At 60.3% G+C, this 15,213-nt stretch overlaps 1 protein-coding gene across 1 annotated transcript in view; it reads right to left on the bottom strand.

The window, feature by feature from the left end:
• The window catches only part of SAMD11 (sterile alpha motif domain containing 11), a 21,177-nt gene extending 6,008 nt beyond the window's left edge, over positions 1-15,169 (bottom strand). Inside the window, exons 1-8 of the mRNA XM_029945954.1 lie at positions 14,451-15,169; positions 13,200-13,291; positions 10,057-10,238; positions 8,661-8,711; positions 4,642-4,766; positions 1,449-1,538; positions 1,144-1,278; positions 332-351 (exon numbers count right to left, since the gene is read on the bottom strand). Coding sequence (XP_029801814.1) covers positions 332-351; positions 1,144-1,278; positions 1,449-1,538; positions 4,642-4,766; positions 8,661-8,711; positions 10,057-10,238; positions 13,200-13,291; positions 14,451-14,967 — 1,212 coding nt within the window. The 5' untranslated portion in view covers positions 14,968-15,169. The remainder of the gene's footprint in view (positions 1-331; positions 352-1,143; positions 1,279-1,448; positions 1,539-4,641; positions 4,767-8,660; positions 8,712-10,056; positions 10,239-13,199; positions 13,292-14,450) is intronic.
• Between the last annotated feature and the right edge of the window lie 44 nt (positions 15,170-15,213).

A 15,213-nucleotide genomic window follows, 5' to 3' on the forward strand; every position in this document is an offset into this window, starting at 1 on the left:
CATCGATCCCAGCGGGGGCCCCCCCCCGCCGCCCCCGCGCCCGCCCGACGGCCTCGGTTATTTACAGTCGGCTCCGCGGCGGGGGCGGCGGCGCAGGGCCATGATTGACAGCCCGGCTCCCGGTGCTGCTCCCCGGTGGCCGGCGCCCCCTCCCCCGTGCAGGCCAGCCGAGCGGGCCCCAGGCAGGGCAGGGAAAGCAATTAAAAAGGAAGATTTTTAAATTATTAACATTTGGTGAATTATTCAGGCTCTCAGTGCCTGACTGCCCTAGGGGACAGTGCCTTGTGTGAGGAGAAGAAATCCTGCCCCTTTCCCAGCACCCCTCACCCACCTCCAGCCAGAAAAACCGAGCTAGTGGAAGCACCGTAAGCTGGGGTCTGCCAGGCCAAGATGCAGCCGGTTAGGGTGCCAGATGGGTGGGTAGGTGGGTGGCTGGGTGAGGTGTGTCCATGAGAGGCAGGAAGGACAGATGGACGGAGCACAGGGCGAGGACCCGGTGGGGCAGGGACTGCAACTCAGCACTAGTGAGGTCCTGGGAGCCATATCCCAGCTGTGGCCCATCCCACCTTCTGGACTCCTAGCCTGACCAGCCCCTCCTCTCGGCCCCTCCTACCTAGAGACCCAGGCTGACCCCAGGTAGGGTAGTCTCACACAGCAGAGGAGGAAGGACTACAGCTTACAGACCAGGGGACAATGAGAATCTGCATGTACTGGAGAGGGGCAGGTGGGCCTGGATCGATCCCCACCTCCCACTCTCACTGGGGTTCACCTCAGACTCAGTTTCCTCATCTGTGAAATGACAGTGCTCACGTGTCACAAGTGAGGCACGGCTCTGGTAGAGAGTCTGGGAGATAGTGGGGGTTAACTGTAGGGAAATGCAGCTGGGGGATCCCCCACATCTGCCCAAACAAGTGGCTGCCTGGGCAGAGGGAGGAGGAGAGTCACTCCTCCTTGCCCATCTACCAGGGGCTTGTAGGCACTGAGGGGTCTACAGCCCAGCATCCAAACCCAGCTTTGGTCTCAGCAGCCAGAGGACCCCAGGGCCTCTTTGCACACCGAGCAGAGGCTTCCAGGGACAGCCAGAGCCCAGCACATGTGGGTAGACACTTGGTGGGGGATCATGCCATGGGGAGGGGGACGTACCGTGGCTGGGGAGGCCCAGGTGGTAGAGACGCTGGGGGTCCTCAAAGGTGCCGGCCTCACTCAGGGCAGATACAAGCCGGCGGTAATGATCCTCAGGGGCCATGCCGGGCCCGAGTTCTGGCAGCAACAGAGTCTCTGTGTTGTGGGGAGCAGAGGTGAGGGGATTCTCCTTCAGATACGGCCACAGGAAAGAGGCAGGGCCTCCCCTCCTAGACCATACTGTGGGGCTGATTTTACCCCGCAGCAGGGTCTAAGTTACCCCCCTCCCTCCTCCGGGACCTGTCCCTCCACCTCGGAGTTCCCACCTTGGGGCGACTTGCTTCGCGCCTTCTTCTCCAATGGGCAGTCACTGCTGATGTGGGGGGAGCGGCTTAGCCTCTTGCCCAACAGGTCACCTGGGAGAGGGGAGAGTGAGCCCCATCCTGTGTCTCAGGGCTTGGAGGGGATGGAGGCTGGGAGGGCCAGAGGCAGGGAGGGACCCAGCCCAGGCCTCAGTCCCTGCCAGCCTCAGCTCAGTGCAGAACGAAATCTGTCATTGCTCAGGTGCCCTTAGGTCCAGGCCAGGTCAAAGCCTTTCCCAGCCAGCCTAGGGTCCCAGGCTGAAGAGTCAAAAGACATCTTGCCAGGCTTTGGACAGGTCAAGGGACAGTTCTGATCCTGGGCTTTGGGGTATGTGTGTATGTGATGGGAGATTTGTGGTAACAGCCTCAGGTGGCAACTTAGGACTCCACAGGTGCCCTGCTGCCTCTACCCATCCAGACTAGTCTCTTGTGCAAATTAATGGTCCCTCCTGATCACTGCTAGACAGGAATGGAAGGCTTTGGTTTAGACTGGAAGCCCTTACCTCCCGTAGCCTCTACCTGCTCAGGAAAGTCCCTAAGCAGCAGGCCCCCAAGGCCACCTTGAAGCCCCCAAAGTCAGACACACCTGCCACATAAACTCCTGGGTACCTCCACCAAGGCCACACCCCTCGCTGCCCTCAGAAGGCCTAAGCCAGCACCTGGCCTTGCCTGTCACATACCTGCCTACCTGCCCAGCTGGGCTCTGTGCTCCTGAGGGCACCCCTGAGCAGTCTCCCTGCTGTACACAGCCTGGCCCCCTGCCTCTCCTGCAGGCCCCTCTCAGGTCCTACATCTAAAGCATACTCCTCTGTCTCCCCAAGGCAGCCCCTTTCCATCCCAGCCCCTCCTTCCTGAGCTCAGGGCACGAGGTGGGATCTCTACTCCAGAGTGCTGGCCTCCAGGCGGGATCCTGCGCTCTGGCCCCCTAACCTGAGAGGCTGCCTCGGTAGGTGGGGTGAGGGGTCCACCCCCTCTGTGAACCAGGCCTGCCGTGACACCTCAGCAAGGCAGGCTTCCCAGAAGCCTAATTCCCAGAGCCTAATTCCTTTCTCTTATTCCCTTAATCTGTCATTTTTATCAGGCCGGGGAAGTGCGGCAGCAGTGAGAGGCCGATCAATCTCCACTTTACAGCTGACAGAATGGTGCTAATAACTTATTGATCTCAGCCACCTTGCTGCCACCGGCCTGGGCTCGGCAGCCCAACCCCAGGCCCTGCCTTGGGAGAGGAGGTCCTCACTGCTTGGTTGAAGGGTCCCCACCTCAGTGACCAGCAGGACAGGTAGGGGGCACAACCAGCATGAGGGCCAGCCCCCAGAAGCCTTGGGGCATCAGGACCCGGCTGGCAGGAGGGCCACAACATCCAGCTGTGCCAGGCCTGGACGTGGCTTTGGGCTGGCTCCACACCCCATCCTGCATATACCCCTTTTGAGTTTAACAAAGAACCCAGCACCCTCACTTTCCTGAGTTCTGTTTCCCATTTCCCACAGTGGAACCTTCCCTTACGTTTTCTGTCGGGGGGATGAGGGCTCCTCTCTGGGGGAGGTGATGCTGGAGGCAGAAGGACCCACAGTGAGACCCGGCCCCGTGGCTGCTGTAGGTCTCGCCATGGAGATCTGGGGAGTCCGAAGGCCCCTGGTGAGTCCACACTCACTCACAGACCCACACACGCAGTCATGAGAGGCCGGCACAGACCCCAGCTGAGCCCCTCACAGTCCTCCATGGCCCTCCCTGTCCAGGATCTGAGGAAGGACCAGGGCTGTGGCTGTGGGAATAAGACTGACAAGCAGCTCCTGGGGAAGCAGGAGGAGGTGATGTCAGGCAAATGTCCCCATCCAAAGCCCCACCGGAACAAGTGGAAGCCAATGGAGGACTGCAGCCCCCAGGGGAGGGCAAACTCTGACAAAACCTGGACACGGTGCACACATGTGACTCCATGCAGAGCACCTGTGACCCCTGACACTCATGACACCTGCCTCAGCATAAAGTGAGAGTGAGGACACAGGTGTATGGCACGGTGACACCCAGACGTGGGGTGTGAACTGGGTGCAGGGCCACACCAAGGCCCCAGGCATGCAGCCCCAGCTGGGAGCGGGGCGCACGCACGCTCGTGCCGTGCGCTGTGAGGAGGGATCCGTGCGTCTGGGCAGCACGGGGAGGGCCTGCTGGCTTAGAATATCTCAATCACTGTGTGGCTCCCGCCGCTCCGCCGATCGATGGGGCAATTAGATTTTATCAGCTGCCTGCTCAGCCGCCTCCCACAAGGCTCCAGAAGCAGCCCCCTCACACCCGCCCCACAAAGGCCTTCCCAGGCACAGGCACGCCTGGGGACATTAATGGAGGGTGACCATCTTCTCCCCAGCCTTTCTGAGAGCTCTAGCCACTGCCGGAAACTTCCCTGCCCGGAGTCCATAGGACTGTGAGGGACCCCTGCCAGCTGCTTTTACCTCCCTTCATTTAGCTGAAGCTCAGTCATACTCCATTCTCTGCAGCAAAGCCTTATAGCCAAGTACCCTCCGGCCCACTCCTCCCAGGGGGCGCGGGTGTCTCCCAGCTCCTTCTCCCTCTGAGCTCCTGCTGCCTCTAGGAACCATCCCTCTGAGATGACCCTCTGAGATGACCTCAGGAGCTTCTAAGCAAGCACTCTTCTGACCCACCCCTGCAGAGGTCCTCCGTCTCTTAGGCAATGGACCCCTTTTCTCCAGGCGCCTGTGCTCCATGGGACCAGTGGGCACGCTCATGCATGTAGACTTTGTCCCTGCCCTCGAGTGAGCCGTTCAGGATGTGCATTTCTGAGCCTCTGTGAGGCCCACACATCCCTGACCATCCTCCCTGCTTCTGCTCCTCTGGGAAGGGGGCGGCAGTGGCCTTGGCCACTCCAAGCCCACCCCAGGAGCAGCCACAGTGGAGCCACTGCCTTTGCCTCCTGTCTGCCCAGCTGGCCGGGATTAACACAATTACCATCACATGAAGCCCCAGGGGACAGCCGGCCTTGCCACCTCCCGCCTCCGCTGGCCTCCCTGGCTGCCAGCCAAGGCTGCTGGGGGTGGCGGCATCCAGAGCTGCTGAGCAGAGACACTGAGAGGGTGGCAGGGCAGGCTGTCCTCAGGCTGAGCTGCGGTGGCCCTGGCAGCCCTGTTCTCTCCCCCCAGCTCCTCACCTGCAGCCCCCAGGCCGATCTCCACGCCACTTCTCTGGAATTCACAGCGGCTCTGATGCTCGGGCATAACGAGGTGACGGCTGCGATGGACACTGGATATGAGGGTGGGCAGGTCACTGTCCTGGCTACAGTGAAGGAAGACCGTGAAGGTGAGACCCCAAGAGGCTGTGCGCCCAGTGCTGAGCACAGCAAATGCCCAAGCTCAAGTGTGGGCATGCACAGAGCCTAAGGACAACATATAAGTGTGCAATGCCTCCTGCACACCTCTGTGTGGCCTGTGACAGCACACATGTGGGCATCCCCACAGCTGGTCTCTGGGGAAACATCTAGTGGGTGTGACCTATCCAGCCCCACCGAGTGGGAGACCTGCCAAGTGTCTGCCTGCTGTAGAGCCTTACCCTCAGGCCCCACCACAGTCCCCAGAGCGCAGGAGCCCAGCTCAGTTTTGCTGTGCTCTCCCCAGTGTCTGGAGCAATCACAAGGCCAGGGGGTGTCTGCTCATGGGGGCCGATGCCCAGAGAGGACACGCACTGCCACCCGCGCACAGACCGCTCATCCAGCCTTAACTACTGTGCAAGCTGCTTCATTAAGGAAGTTGCATGCACTGTTTCAACTAAAACTTGTAACCATCCACAGACCCCCAACTTCTTCAAATAAGGAAACCAAGATTCAGACAAAGTCCTGCAGCCAATGAGATGTCCACTGGGGCACATGTACACTCACACAAGGGCCTACAAGAGCATGTGCTACAGACACACATAGACACACAGACATCCAGCATGAATGGGGAACCTGGTCCTCCTGGTGTGCTCGCAACATTCTACTGTCCCCAAGGCTCCCAGCTCAGAGCCTCAGCCACCAGGCGGGTGTGAGCCTGGAATAAGCATGTATTTAATTCTGTTGTTTCCTCACTTCTCTTCCTGGTAAATCAGCTAAATCCTACACCACAGAGTCCCAAGAAAAGATGGAGTGAGGTCTCAGTGAGACTGGGTGTATAAACGGCCCCCTACCCCATTTGCCCTTGATGTTCCTGGCACAGAGAAGGGTCGCCCGCCACCTCATGGATACAGCCTGGAGCAAAAGGAAGTCAAGACAGAACAGAAGAGGAGCAGAGAGGGCCTGGGCGCCCTGCCCTCCCCAGGACCCTTGTTCCCTGGCCCACCTGTAACAGAGCAGCCTCCCAGCTGGGCCACTGCTAGAGGGCCTCCACAGAGTGACCTGGGAACCGACCCTAAACCTCATTAAGTAGCCCCCAGCCCCCCTGGCCTGGGCGGCTGGAGTAGGCTAATCCAGGCTGGCCCCTAAGCAGATCAGTTTCAGCCCCCAAAGACTCCAGGGCTGGGCTTTAGAGCCTTCTAGAAGACCCAGATGTGGGTTCTCTCCCCGCCCCACCCCCTCTCCCAGGAGGAGAGAAGCCCCCTCATGCAAACAGGAGTGCAGGCGGGGTGGGAGTAAGTACTTTATGGGATTAATTGGCAGCAATTCTTATCCCTCCATCATCCTCATCATCGTGAAGGTGTTAAGCGTAGAACTGCTGCCCTCAGCACTGGGGAGGGGTGAGGGGTTGTCTAGAGACGCCTCTGAGTTCTCCCCTGAGAGGAGCCAACTCCCCAGGGCTCCTACAGGAAGTGAATCCAACTCCCTGCAGACTGGGTAGGCGAGGAAAGGGCCCATCAATTTGCTCCCCATTAACTTAGACCCACGCAGGGACCTGGGACTGCAGTCCCGCCTCCCCCAGCCACTATGGCCATCAGCTCTTTCACCCCACAGGTCAGTTAGTCAGGCACTCAAGTGGTGCTGTGGCACCATGGAAATGAGACCTAGAGGGAATCAGAACACTGCCGCCCACCACACCCCTGCTCTCTGCCTCGGGGGGTTATTCCACAGGCTCCAAGACAGCCTGGCCTGGCCCTGGAATATGTTCTGGTCATTTGACCACTCATTGAACAAATTATGCCAGGTTTTATAAGAAGAACTACAAAGAAACTCCAGCGTGAAAACGCATAAATTTAGCATTTGGCGTCCCAAGTATGAGGTTCCTGTGGCCAGAAAAACACCCTCTGTACCCTGCTGTGCACAAGGGACAAAGCCCGCAAGGGACTTGGGAGGCTCTCTCTGGCACCACTGATTGGGGCTGTGTGTCAGAAGGTAAGGAGGGGAGCCTGAGTGACAAAAGGAGCTCCATGGGGGATGGTATGCTGCAAGGGTGGGGGAGAAGGTCTGGCGCCTCGGCCCCCACCTCCCTCGGGGGCTCCTCCAGGCGCCACCCTAGGCTCCTCCAGGCCCCTCAGCAACTGTCATACTGTCAAGTCCTTGCCCATATCCGAGCCGATTCAGGGGCCTCAGGAGGGCAGGGGCCGCCGAAGTGGGAGTTAAGCAGGCAGGTGGGCCAATGGATGGAACTGATGGACAGATGGATGAACAGACAGACGAAGTCCAATGGATGGAGACAAATGGAGAGTAAGAGATGCAGACATATGAACAGACAGGCTCTACTGAATGGATGGATGTAGAGACAGAACGGATGAGAATAGCAGAGAGATGGACAGGGCCAAAAGGAGCCAGGAAGAGACAAAGACAGAGCCGGGGTGGGGGCACCGTGAGGCAGCTGAGCTGTGTGCCTGGCTGGATGCTGAGGTGCTGCAACAGCAGGCAGTGGGTGGATGGTCCTCCTGACCATGTTATGCCTCTGCCCCAAATTGCAGTTTTTTCTGGTAAAATCCAGAAAGTCATCCCTGCTGCCTCTAGGGCCCATGCAAGAGTGAAGAAGCCCACATGCACTTGGACTTGGCCTCTTACCAGGGGCCCCCTGCGTCTGGACACCTGGGTCCTTCTCTCACTTCACAAGGCCAGGGGTGGGTGAGGAGGGGGCTGCAGGCAGGAGGAGTCATTCTAGGAAATGTGGGAGCCTCCCCTGGGTTCCCTATAAGCTTCACTGACAAACCTATCCTGTAGCTTCCCAAGAAAAAGGCTCATAAAATGTCATCAATGTTCATGACGGTTCATAAAAATGATCAGTTGAGGGGGCAACTCCAGAATGAGGTGGAAATAAGTTTGAAGATGTTTTCATTATAATTCAGCTCTAGGACCCAAACATTTTCAGAGATGTAAATAAGAACACATATGGGACAGGGCCACACTGGGAGTGGGGAGGGCAAGCTCCTAACCTGACGGGCTGGCCCTTTCCCGTGCCCTCCTTGGAAACCCCATGGTAAAACTTGACCCCACTGACCAGAAACCACAGACTGACCTTCCTCTGCCCCTCTGGAACCTAGAACTTGGGCCTTTTCAATGCCCACCAACCTCCTCATCAGGTCCCCTCATTTTCTCTCCTTACTAAGCCTTGGGTTTACAGCCCCCTGCCCTGCATCAATGCTTCCACAGCCTGAAGTGCCATGTACCAGAGCAAACCTCTAACCTGCTGGGCAGGGCCTCCCAGAAGGACCCCATCAAAACACTGTCACTCCTCAGCTCAAGAACTTTTGGTGGCTTCTAGCGGCCTGGAGGACCCTACAGCCTGACCCTATGGGTTCAGCATCCAAAGTTCGTTAGCATTCAATAGAGTCAGACCTGCCAGCTACCCCCCGCCCCCACCCCCTCCCCACACATCCCCTCCCCTTGTTCTTCCGTATCTTTGCAGGCTTCCTCTTTCCCTAGCAAATGCCTATGCATCCTATAAGATCCCATGCACACATCACCATTCTCACCTCCGGGTGGGTCTTTGGGAGGGTGAGAGGGAGAGGTCACGGCCTCATCTTTGGGCAGATGGACTCAAATAGCCAGTCTCGTGTGGGAGGGGGAGTGCATTCTGGCTCCAGGATTGGGCTGCCCAGAACCCACACCTGTGCTGCTGTCAAGGCCTGGGCACAAGTTGACAAACAGACCGCAGTGTAAGGAGGGGAGGAGGGAGGGAGGCTAGAGAGATGTGGAAGCAGACCCAGGGGAAACGGAGCAAAAAGGCCCCATCCTGCCCCAGGCACAGTGTGTGGGGACAAGCCTGGCCCAGACCCGGACCCTACCTGCAGGACGTCTCTCGGAAGGAGATGTTCACGTCCCAGTGGGTGTGGACTCTGCAAGGAGAGAAGGAGAGGGTCAAAGTGGCCTCCAGGACTTAGCACCTGAACACCAGGACATGGGTATGGCATAGACCTCGTCTGCCCCGAGCACTGGCCCCGTGGGAACTGGGCTGGCTCAGCTTTGTCTCCGGTACTGTCTGGTACCACCTCAACCAGCCGGTGGCTGCCACCAGGATAGAACAATGGGGTAGGAGCCAGTTCCTGGTCTCATAGGGCAAAGAAATTGGGACGGACAGGATCGAGGCTGTTATATCTCTGCCTCTTGGTGCAGTGAACCCACAAGAGCTGCCACGTCATGCTGAGGGGCAGGGAGGGTGAGGCCTCTTCTGCCCAGTAGCCATGCGACTGAACCCAAACTGCTTGTCGTTAGAGCTGTTTCGGCCAGGGTGGCATGAGGGCACGGAGCAAGCCCCATGGTCACCACTAGTACCAATGGTCCAGTGTCAGCCCAGGTGGGTGCTGCTGCCTGGGTCCCAGGTGCTACCAGACTGCCTCCTGAAAGTGACCACTGCATATCCTAGGTAGGAGGGATGCCAGAAGCACAGGTCAAGTGAGGAAACAGCTCTGCCCTGTGCCTGTGCCCTCACCCACAGCAGTGCTCCCAGAAAGATCCTCAGGCTGAGGGAGGGTGGTTGGAAGCCTCTGTGGTGGGTCAACTTAGCAGGTGGGGGCATGGGGGCTGGGACATGGCGGTGTTGGGGGGCTGGGAGGGTTCTTTGAAGGTAGGAGTGAGAAGAGGAAAGGCCTTGAGACTCGGGTGTGTGTGACTTGTGCTGGATGGACAGACAGATGGATGGACAGACAACAGATAGATGGAGGGCTGACGGGATGAGTGGACAGAGGGAGGTGCCTGTCGGGAGGGGAGAGGGCAGGAAGTCAGGAAGAGTGACCCCAAGCCTGGAAGGGACAGTGAGAAGCCAGGGGGGCTGCTGCCTGCCAAGGAGAACGAGCGCGGGTGTTCCAGGGGCTGCTCCCAGAGAGGGTCTGCTCAGCCTCCACCTCTCTGTCCAGCTGTGGTGCGGCCAGGCCATCCCTTGCTGGGTCCCCTTGACCGCCCTCCTTCTCGAGCCGCTGGCCCAGCCTCCTTCCTCCCTTACACAGAACCATGTCAACCCCTCCCTCTGAGTGGGGCAGAGTGGTTCTCACCACGGCCCTGTGACAGAGGGGCTCAGGCTATTTCAGCTTCTCCAAGACATGAAAATCTAAACTCTGCTCCTGTCTTGAGGGCAAAGGCCCTTGCCCTGGCCTGGCCTTCGGCTGCCTGGAGGCCCCAGTCTTGACTTCCCCCACCACAGCCAGAGCCCATGTGTCCTTCCCACCTGATCATGGGTAAAAGTACCTTCTCTTCATGATACGGACATGGGGGGCGTCCTCCTGCTTCAAGCCTGGCCGCCGCCCACAGGCTGGGCCATTCCCATCACTGTCACCATCACTGGCTGAGAAGCTGGGGGTCAACTCCTTCTTCAGGACCCGTGGAGTGGGCAGGGCAACTGTCCTCTTGTCTGCCAGGCGCCCCCGGTTCTGGGCAGGGAGGGAGGAGAGGAAGGTTAGGCTGAGACAGGACCCTCAGCCTCCTGGGTAGCTTGCACCCCAGGCCCAACTTTCAGGCATGGCCTGGGTGACAGAAGCCCTTGCAGCAACCATTAAGATCAAATATGGCCACCACTGGGCCTGCAGTATAGGCCCCAGGGTCCACATGAGCCCCAGTGGCCAGAGGTAAAGACAGGAGCAGAGAGATGAGGCCTGGGTCAGTGACCCCCTCCAGAGACCTCCTTCCTGGCTCCATGCCATCATGAAGAGGGGTGAGGTGAAGGGCTGTGGGCCCTGGCCAGGCTGCTCATGACACTGCCTTGTCCAGACTCCAGACTCCAGCCTAGCTCCGTCCACAGCCGATCAGCCTGAGTGTGGGGATGTCCGCCTGGAGCCCGGCCCCAGCTATCCTGGCTCCAGGGAGCCCCAAGAGGCCACGAGCACCCACACAACACAGCAGGTCTGTGTTCTGCCACTTGTTCAACGTGCCATCAGCACTGTCTGCATGTGTTTGCCAGACGATCCCACACGGCTCCTGTGTGAACCCCCAACTGATGCCAAGTCCTTTTTCTGTTCTGCTAGTGCCACACAGGGTCCAGTTCAAAGGTGCTGTGAAGCCTGAACCTGAGGCCTGGACCTGCGGACTCCTTCAAGCTGCAATCCTGGGGTTCACAGGTCACCTGGTGAGGAGCCCTTACTAGCCTAGACCCTTGGACCCATTTGGGGCCCACCCTCTGGGTCAGAAACAGAGATTCCCTTTCTCTCACGATACCTACTTCCACCCTCCCTGCACCCATGTTGTGAGGACGTGGAACGCACGTGTGTGCTGTGCGCTAGGAGATCAGAGCGGGAGGCACGGCCCGTGCACAGTCGTGGAAAGTGCTCCACACTGAGCTAGTCCATGCTCAGAGCATGTTCACACACCAGCGGGTACACACCCCTCACTCGTGCGACAGGCAAGGTCCCTCTACGCCACGGCTGCACCTGGGATGACGCCTGGCCAGGTGTGCTGGCCTGTGGTGGCTCTTGTGAAAGGGGAGCCGAGGAGGAGGGACCAGGATGGGCAGTCCGGACCCCGGCCAATGACAGTGGACATACTTGCCTCCCATGCATACCCAAGACCTCAACCCTTGCTCAGCACCACAGATTTGAAAGCTGGGTGCCAAGCCTCTGCCCCTAGTCAAGCACTGGCTCCTCAAAGTGCAAGGGTGGGTACGTGAAAGCCAACTTGCATGGCTGCATGATCCCTGCGCCACATGCACACCCATGTTCTGCTCGTGGAGTTTCTGTGACTGTGAAGTGTGTACATAGCTTTGAACCTGGCTGTGGAGAGTGGAGGAAGGCAGTCTCTATGTGGCAAAGGTGGGGGCTGGAAGGACAAGGGGGTCTGTGGAGCTCCTCCTTAAGCGTGGGGTACAGTGGTAGGCCTGGGAGGGACCAGGTTCAAGAGAGGCAGGCCTAGGTCTGAGGCATCCCTCCTGTAGGGCAGCCACCTGGGAGCCCCAGACAAGTAGGCAGTCCTAGGCTGTGGCCTCATCCCTGTCTGACCTACTCACCCACCCTGCCCGTAACCCAAGCAATGTCCTGTACTTCACGCTCCTGTGAGAGACCTCTGGAAGGGAGGGTTGGGAAAGGCTGGGTCCCTCTGACCCAAAGAGAAACTCCAGGCCAGCCTGGAAGGTGCCCCAGGACTCTTCTCCAGTACCAGCTGCTTGAAAAGGTGCACGTGCGGAGAGGGAACCTGGCCGGTACCGCGGCAGAGGTGGGGGGGGCGGGGGGGCCTTGTGCACACATACTCTGGTGACGAGCCCATGCCAGGCAGGTGTGTGGGGTAGGTACACAGGTGAGGTGCGGCCGTATCCCCCTTCCCCTGTCCAACTAGTGTGTCTGATCTGGTGTCTGTCTTCACAGGTGTGTCTGTGGCTTTCCCGCCGGCCCACTCACCTACCTCCAGGTCCACAAGGAGACTGAGGCATCCCTTCCTCCTCCCTACTTCCAGTCCAAAGTAAAGAAGCTGAAGGTGGTGTCTTGGTTCCTCTCTCACTCCTTCCTGTGAGAGGGTGCTGCTGACAGTGCCAGCAAAAGCGGCACCCAGAGCCAGGCCCCATGGCCTAACCACCACCCAGTGTCAGGCCCCGTGGCCTCTCCCCCAGCAGCTCAAAACCGGTTCCTCTCAAAAGACAATTTCCTCTTCAGATCAATCCTCCAACTATTGCTGCCCCGAGGACATGAGATATGGAAGACAGTGCTTCAGGGGCAGGCACAGCACCCCGATCTCTGCTGCTTGCCTAGACCAATGAGAGGATCAATATATGTCTACACTGGGTTGGGGGCCCCACATGAGCCGCCAACCCCAGTTCTTGACAATAAAGGCCCACACTGCTCAGATTCTGCCCCTAACTGGGTTGTATCTTCAGACTCTCCTGGACATCCAGGGCCTCGCCCAGCTGACGACTAGCTCTTGGCGTCCCAGAGACACGTGTTAGTCACAGCTAAGCTGTAACCACCCCAGAATGCACATCCAGGCCAGCCAACACTGTCACATCCGAGAACAAGTGCTACCCTGGATCCAGCCTCTCTCCTAGCCTGAGCCGGCTGACACAGTGGACCCCCACCCCCTACATGTGGCAAGGCAGGGTCCTCAGGCCACAGTTGGATGACACTGTCCAGGCAGGAGACCTTCAACCCTGGGCTGTCCCCAGGACCTCAGGTGAGGCAGATCCAAGGCTCCTAAGGAGCAGCTCCAAGATAGGCCTGATCAGACCCTGCATCCAAAGGGGAGAGGGCTCCCCCAGGATTCCCACCCAAAGCAAAGTCTCCCCTGTTTGCTCTGCAGGGGCTTCCTCCCACACACTGGCAGGGTTGAGGTTAGGACTCTGGATCTTAGAAAACAGGTACAAGCTCTGCAGGGGAGAAAGACCCCAAAGTCCCAACTTTTCTCCCACATCTCACCACCGGGGAGGATATTCGACAGCCCGGACAGTCGCAGATCGGAGGGTGCACCTGCAGAATCCCCTTGGACATAAGCGTCTTCAGACTTTTTCCTGTGAAGAGAGCCAAGGCAGGACCGGTGAGAGAGCAGGGCTGGGCACAGGTAGAGCCGGCGCACGCGGACACGCTTTGGGGGCGCAATAGGCTGCAAGGCCAGTTCCCCCTCCCTGCACGCGTATGAAGCACCACCTCAGTACGACTTCTGAACCCACCACTTGGCCCTGCCGCCCACCCCACCCTCGCGGACGCCTCGGGGATCTGCAGAGCTCAGAAACTCTTGTTCCGAGCAAGCGCCCTCCCCTGACCAAGGGCACCTCCCCTCCCCCCCGTGACCCCCTCCCGTGCTCTACCCTCTCCAAGCCAGTCTGCGGGAACTGGGAATCGGGCCCAGGAAGGTCGATCCTTCGCGCAGGTGAACGGCGCCGCCAGGACCCGGGACTGAGCCTGACCCCGCAGCGGGAAGAGGGCAGCCACAGCTGAGCCGCGAACCCCAAAACCCAGCGCGATCCGGTCCCTAACTTTCTAACGACCCCCGACTCCCGCCCCTGGAGCTCACCGCGCCTCCCCTGCTTGCCTGCTCAGGCGCCGGTACCTCGCGCCCTCGGAGCCAGACTCCTGAAAGCTTCGAGCCGGCAGCCTCCAGCCCAGCTGTCTTTCCAGCTCCGCGCGCGCCCGCGCCCCGACGCGCGCCCCCTCGCCCCCCACCTGCCTGTGCCACCCATACTCCTTCCCCTTCCCTCCACCAACTCCCACCCGCGGCCTGGCCGCATGCGTGTCCCTCTACTCCCGCCAGAACTTGGTGGCTCACCGACCCGGGGGGGGGAAGCGTGTCCCGCCCAGCCGGTCTCCCGCAATCTCCCGAGTTCCCGTAAACTTCCCCGGAGCCTCAGTGTCCAGGAATCCCGCAAAGACCTTCCGAGCGGGAGGAGGGGTCGGCTCGCGCACAGTCGGGAGCCCAGAGCACCGCGGCCCAAGCTGGGGTGACGGTGGAGGCCGAGGGCGCTCTGCCTGGGTCCACCAAGGCGACCGTGCTGCGGCGCGGGGCGGGGGTGTTGGGGGTGGAGTGTCTCTGCAGCAGCCCGGGAGCCGCAGCGCCCTCTCTGGGCGGAGACGGAGTCTCCCCGGTGGCAGAACGAGGGGGTCCGGACTCAGGGGTCCTCTGGGAGCGTAGGGGAGGGACGGTAGCGGCCCGCGCCCCCACCGCGGCCGCACCTTTGTGGCGGATGCTGCGCTTCCAGTCCTTGGCCGTCTCTCGGCCGCTGACGAACTGGAACTCGTTGGGTGTGAGCCACTCCCCGCGGTGGCGGATGGACGGACCTTTGCTGCCCTGGCAGAGTTTGCGCACGTAAAGCAGCGCGCGGTTGGCGCCGCACTCCACCTCGATGCACGGCTCGCCGTTGTCGAGCAGTGGCTGGAAATCCGGGGCTGGGGCCGCGGTGGCCGAGAAGCGCTCGAGGGCCAGAGGGTCCCGGGGCAGGTGGAGGTACGGGGCGGCCTCGTGCAGGCTCAGGTAGGCGCGCGGGGAGCGAAGTGACGGAGCCAACAGCGCCTCGTAGCCGGCGGTCGCGGCGGGGAGCGAGGCGGCCGGGGGCAGGGCGGCCGCAGCTGGCAGCGGTGTCAGGTAGCCCGGGAGCGGCGGCAGCGGTAGTGCGGCCAGGGTCGGATGGAAGGTGGCCAGAGCCAGGGCCAGGTCTTCGCGGCCTGGTAGTTCCTTCTTGACCGCCGGCATGGCGGGCCAGTGGCTCTGTAGCCTGGCTCTCCGCCGCCGGCGCAACTAGTTTGGGCCTGGGCTGGAGTTGGGTCTTGAGGGCTGGGCCCCAGGAGTGGCCTGGCCGCGCGCCCGCCCTATCCGCTACTGCACCCCAGCACCTGCTGCCGCGCCGCCCGCCGGGCCACCGCGGACCGGTTCCCGGCCGGCTGGCGGGGCCTCGGCTGCCCGAGTCATGGTGCCGCGGGAGCCGCTATCGATCCCCTA

This window comes from Suricata suricatta, chromosome 8 (genome assembly GCF_006229205.1).
Source record: "Suricata suricatta isolate VVHF042 chromosome 8, meerkat_22Aug2017_6uvM2_HiC, whole genome shotgun sequence".
In the NCBI taxonomy this organism is placed as follows: Eukaryota; Metazoa; Chordata; class Mammalia; order Carnivora; family Herpestidae; genus Suricata; species Suricata suricatta.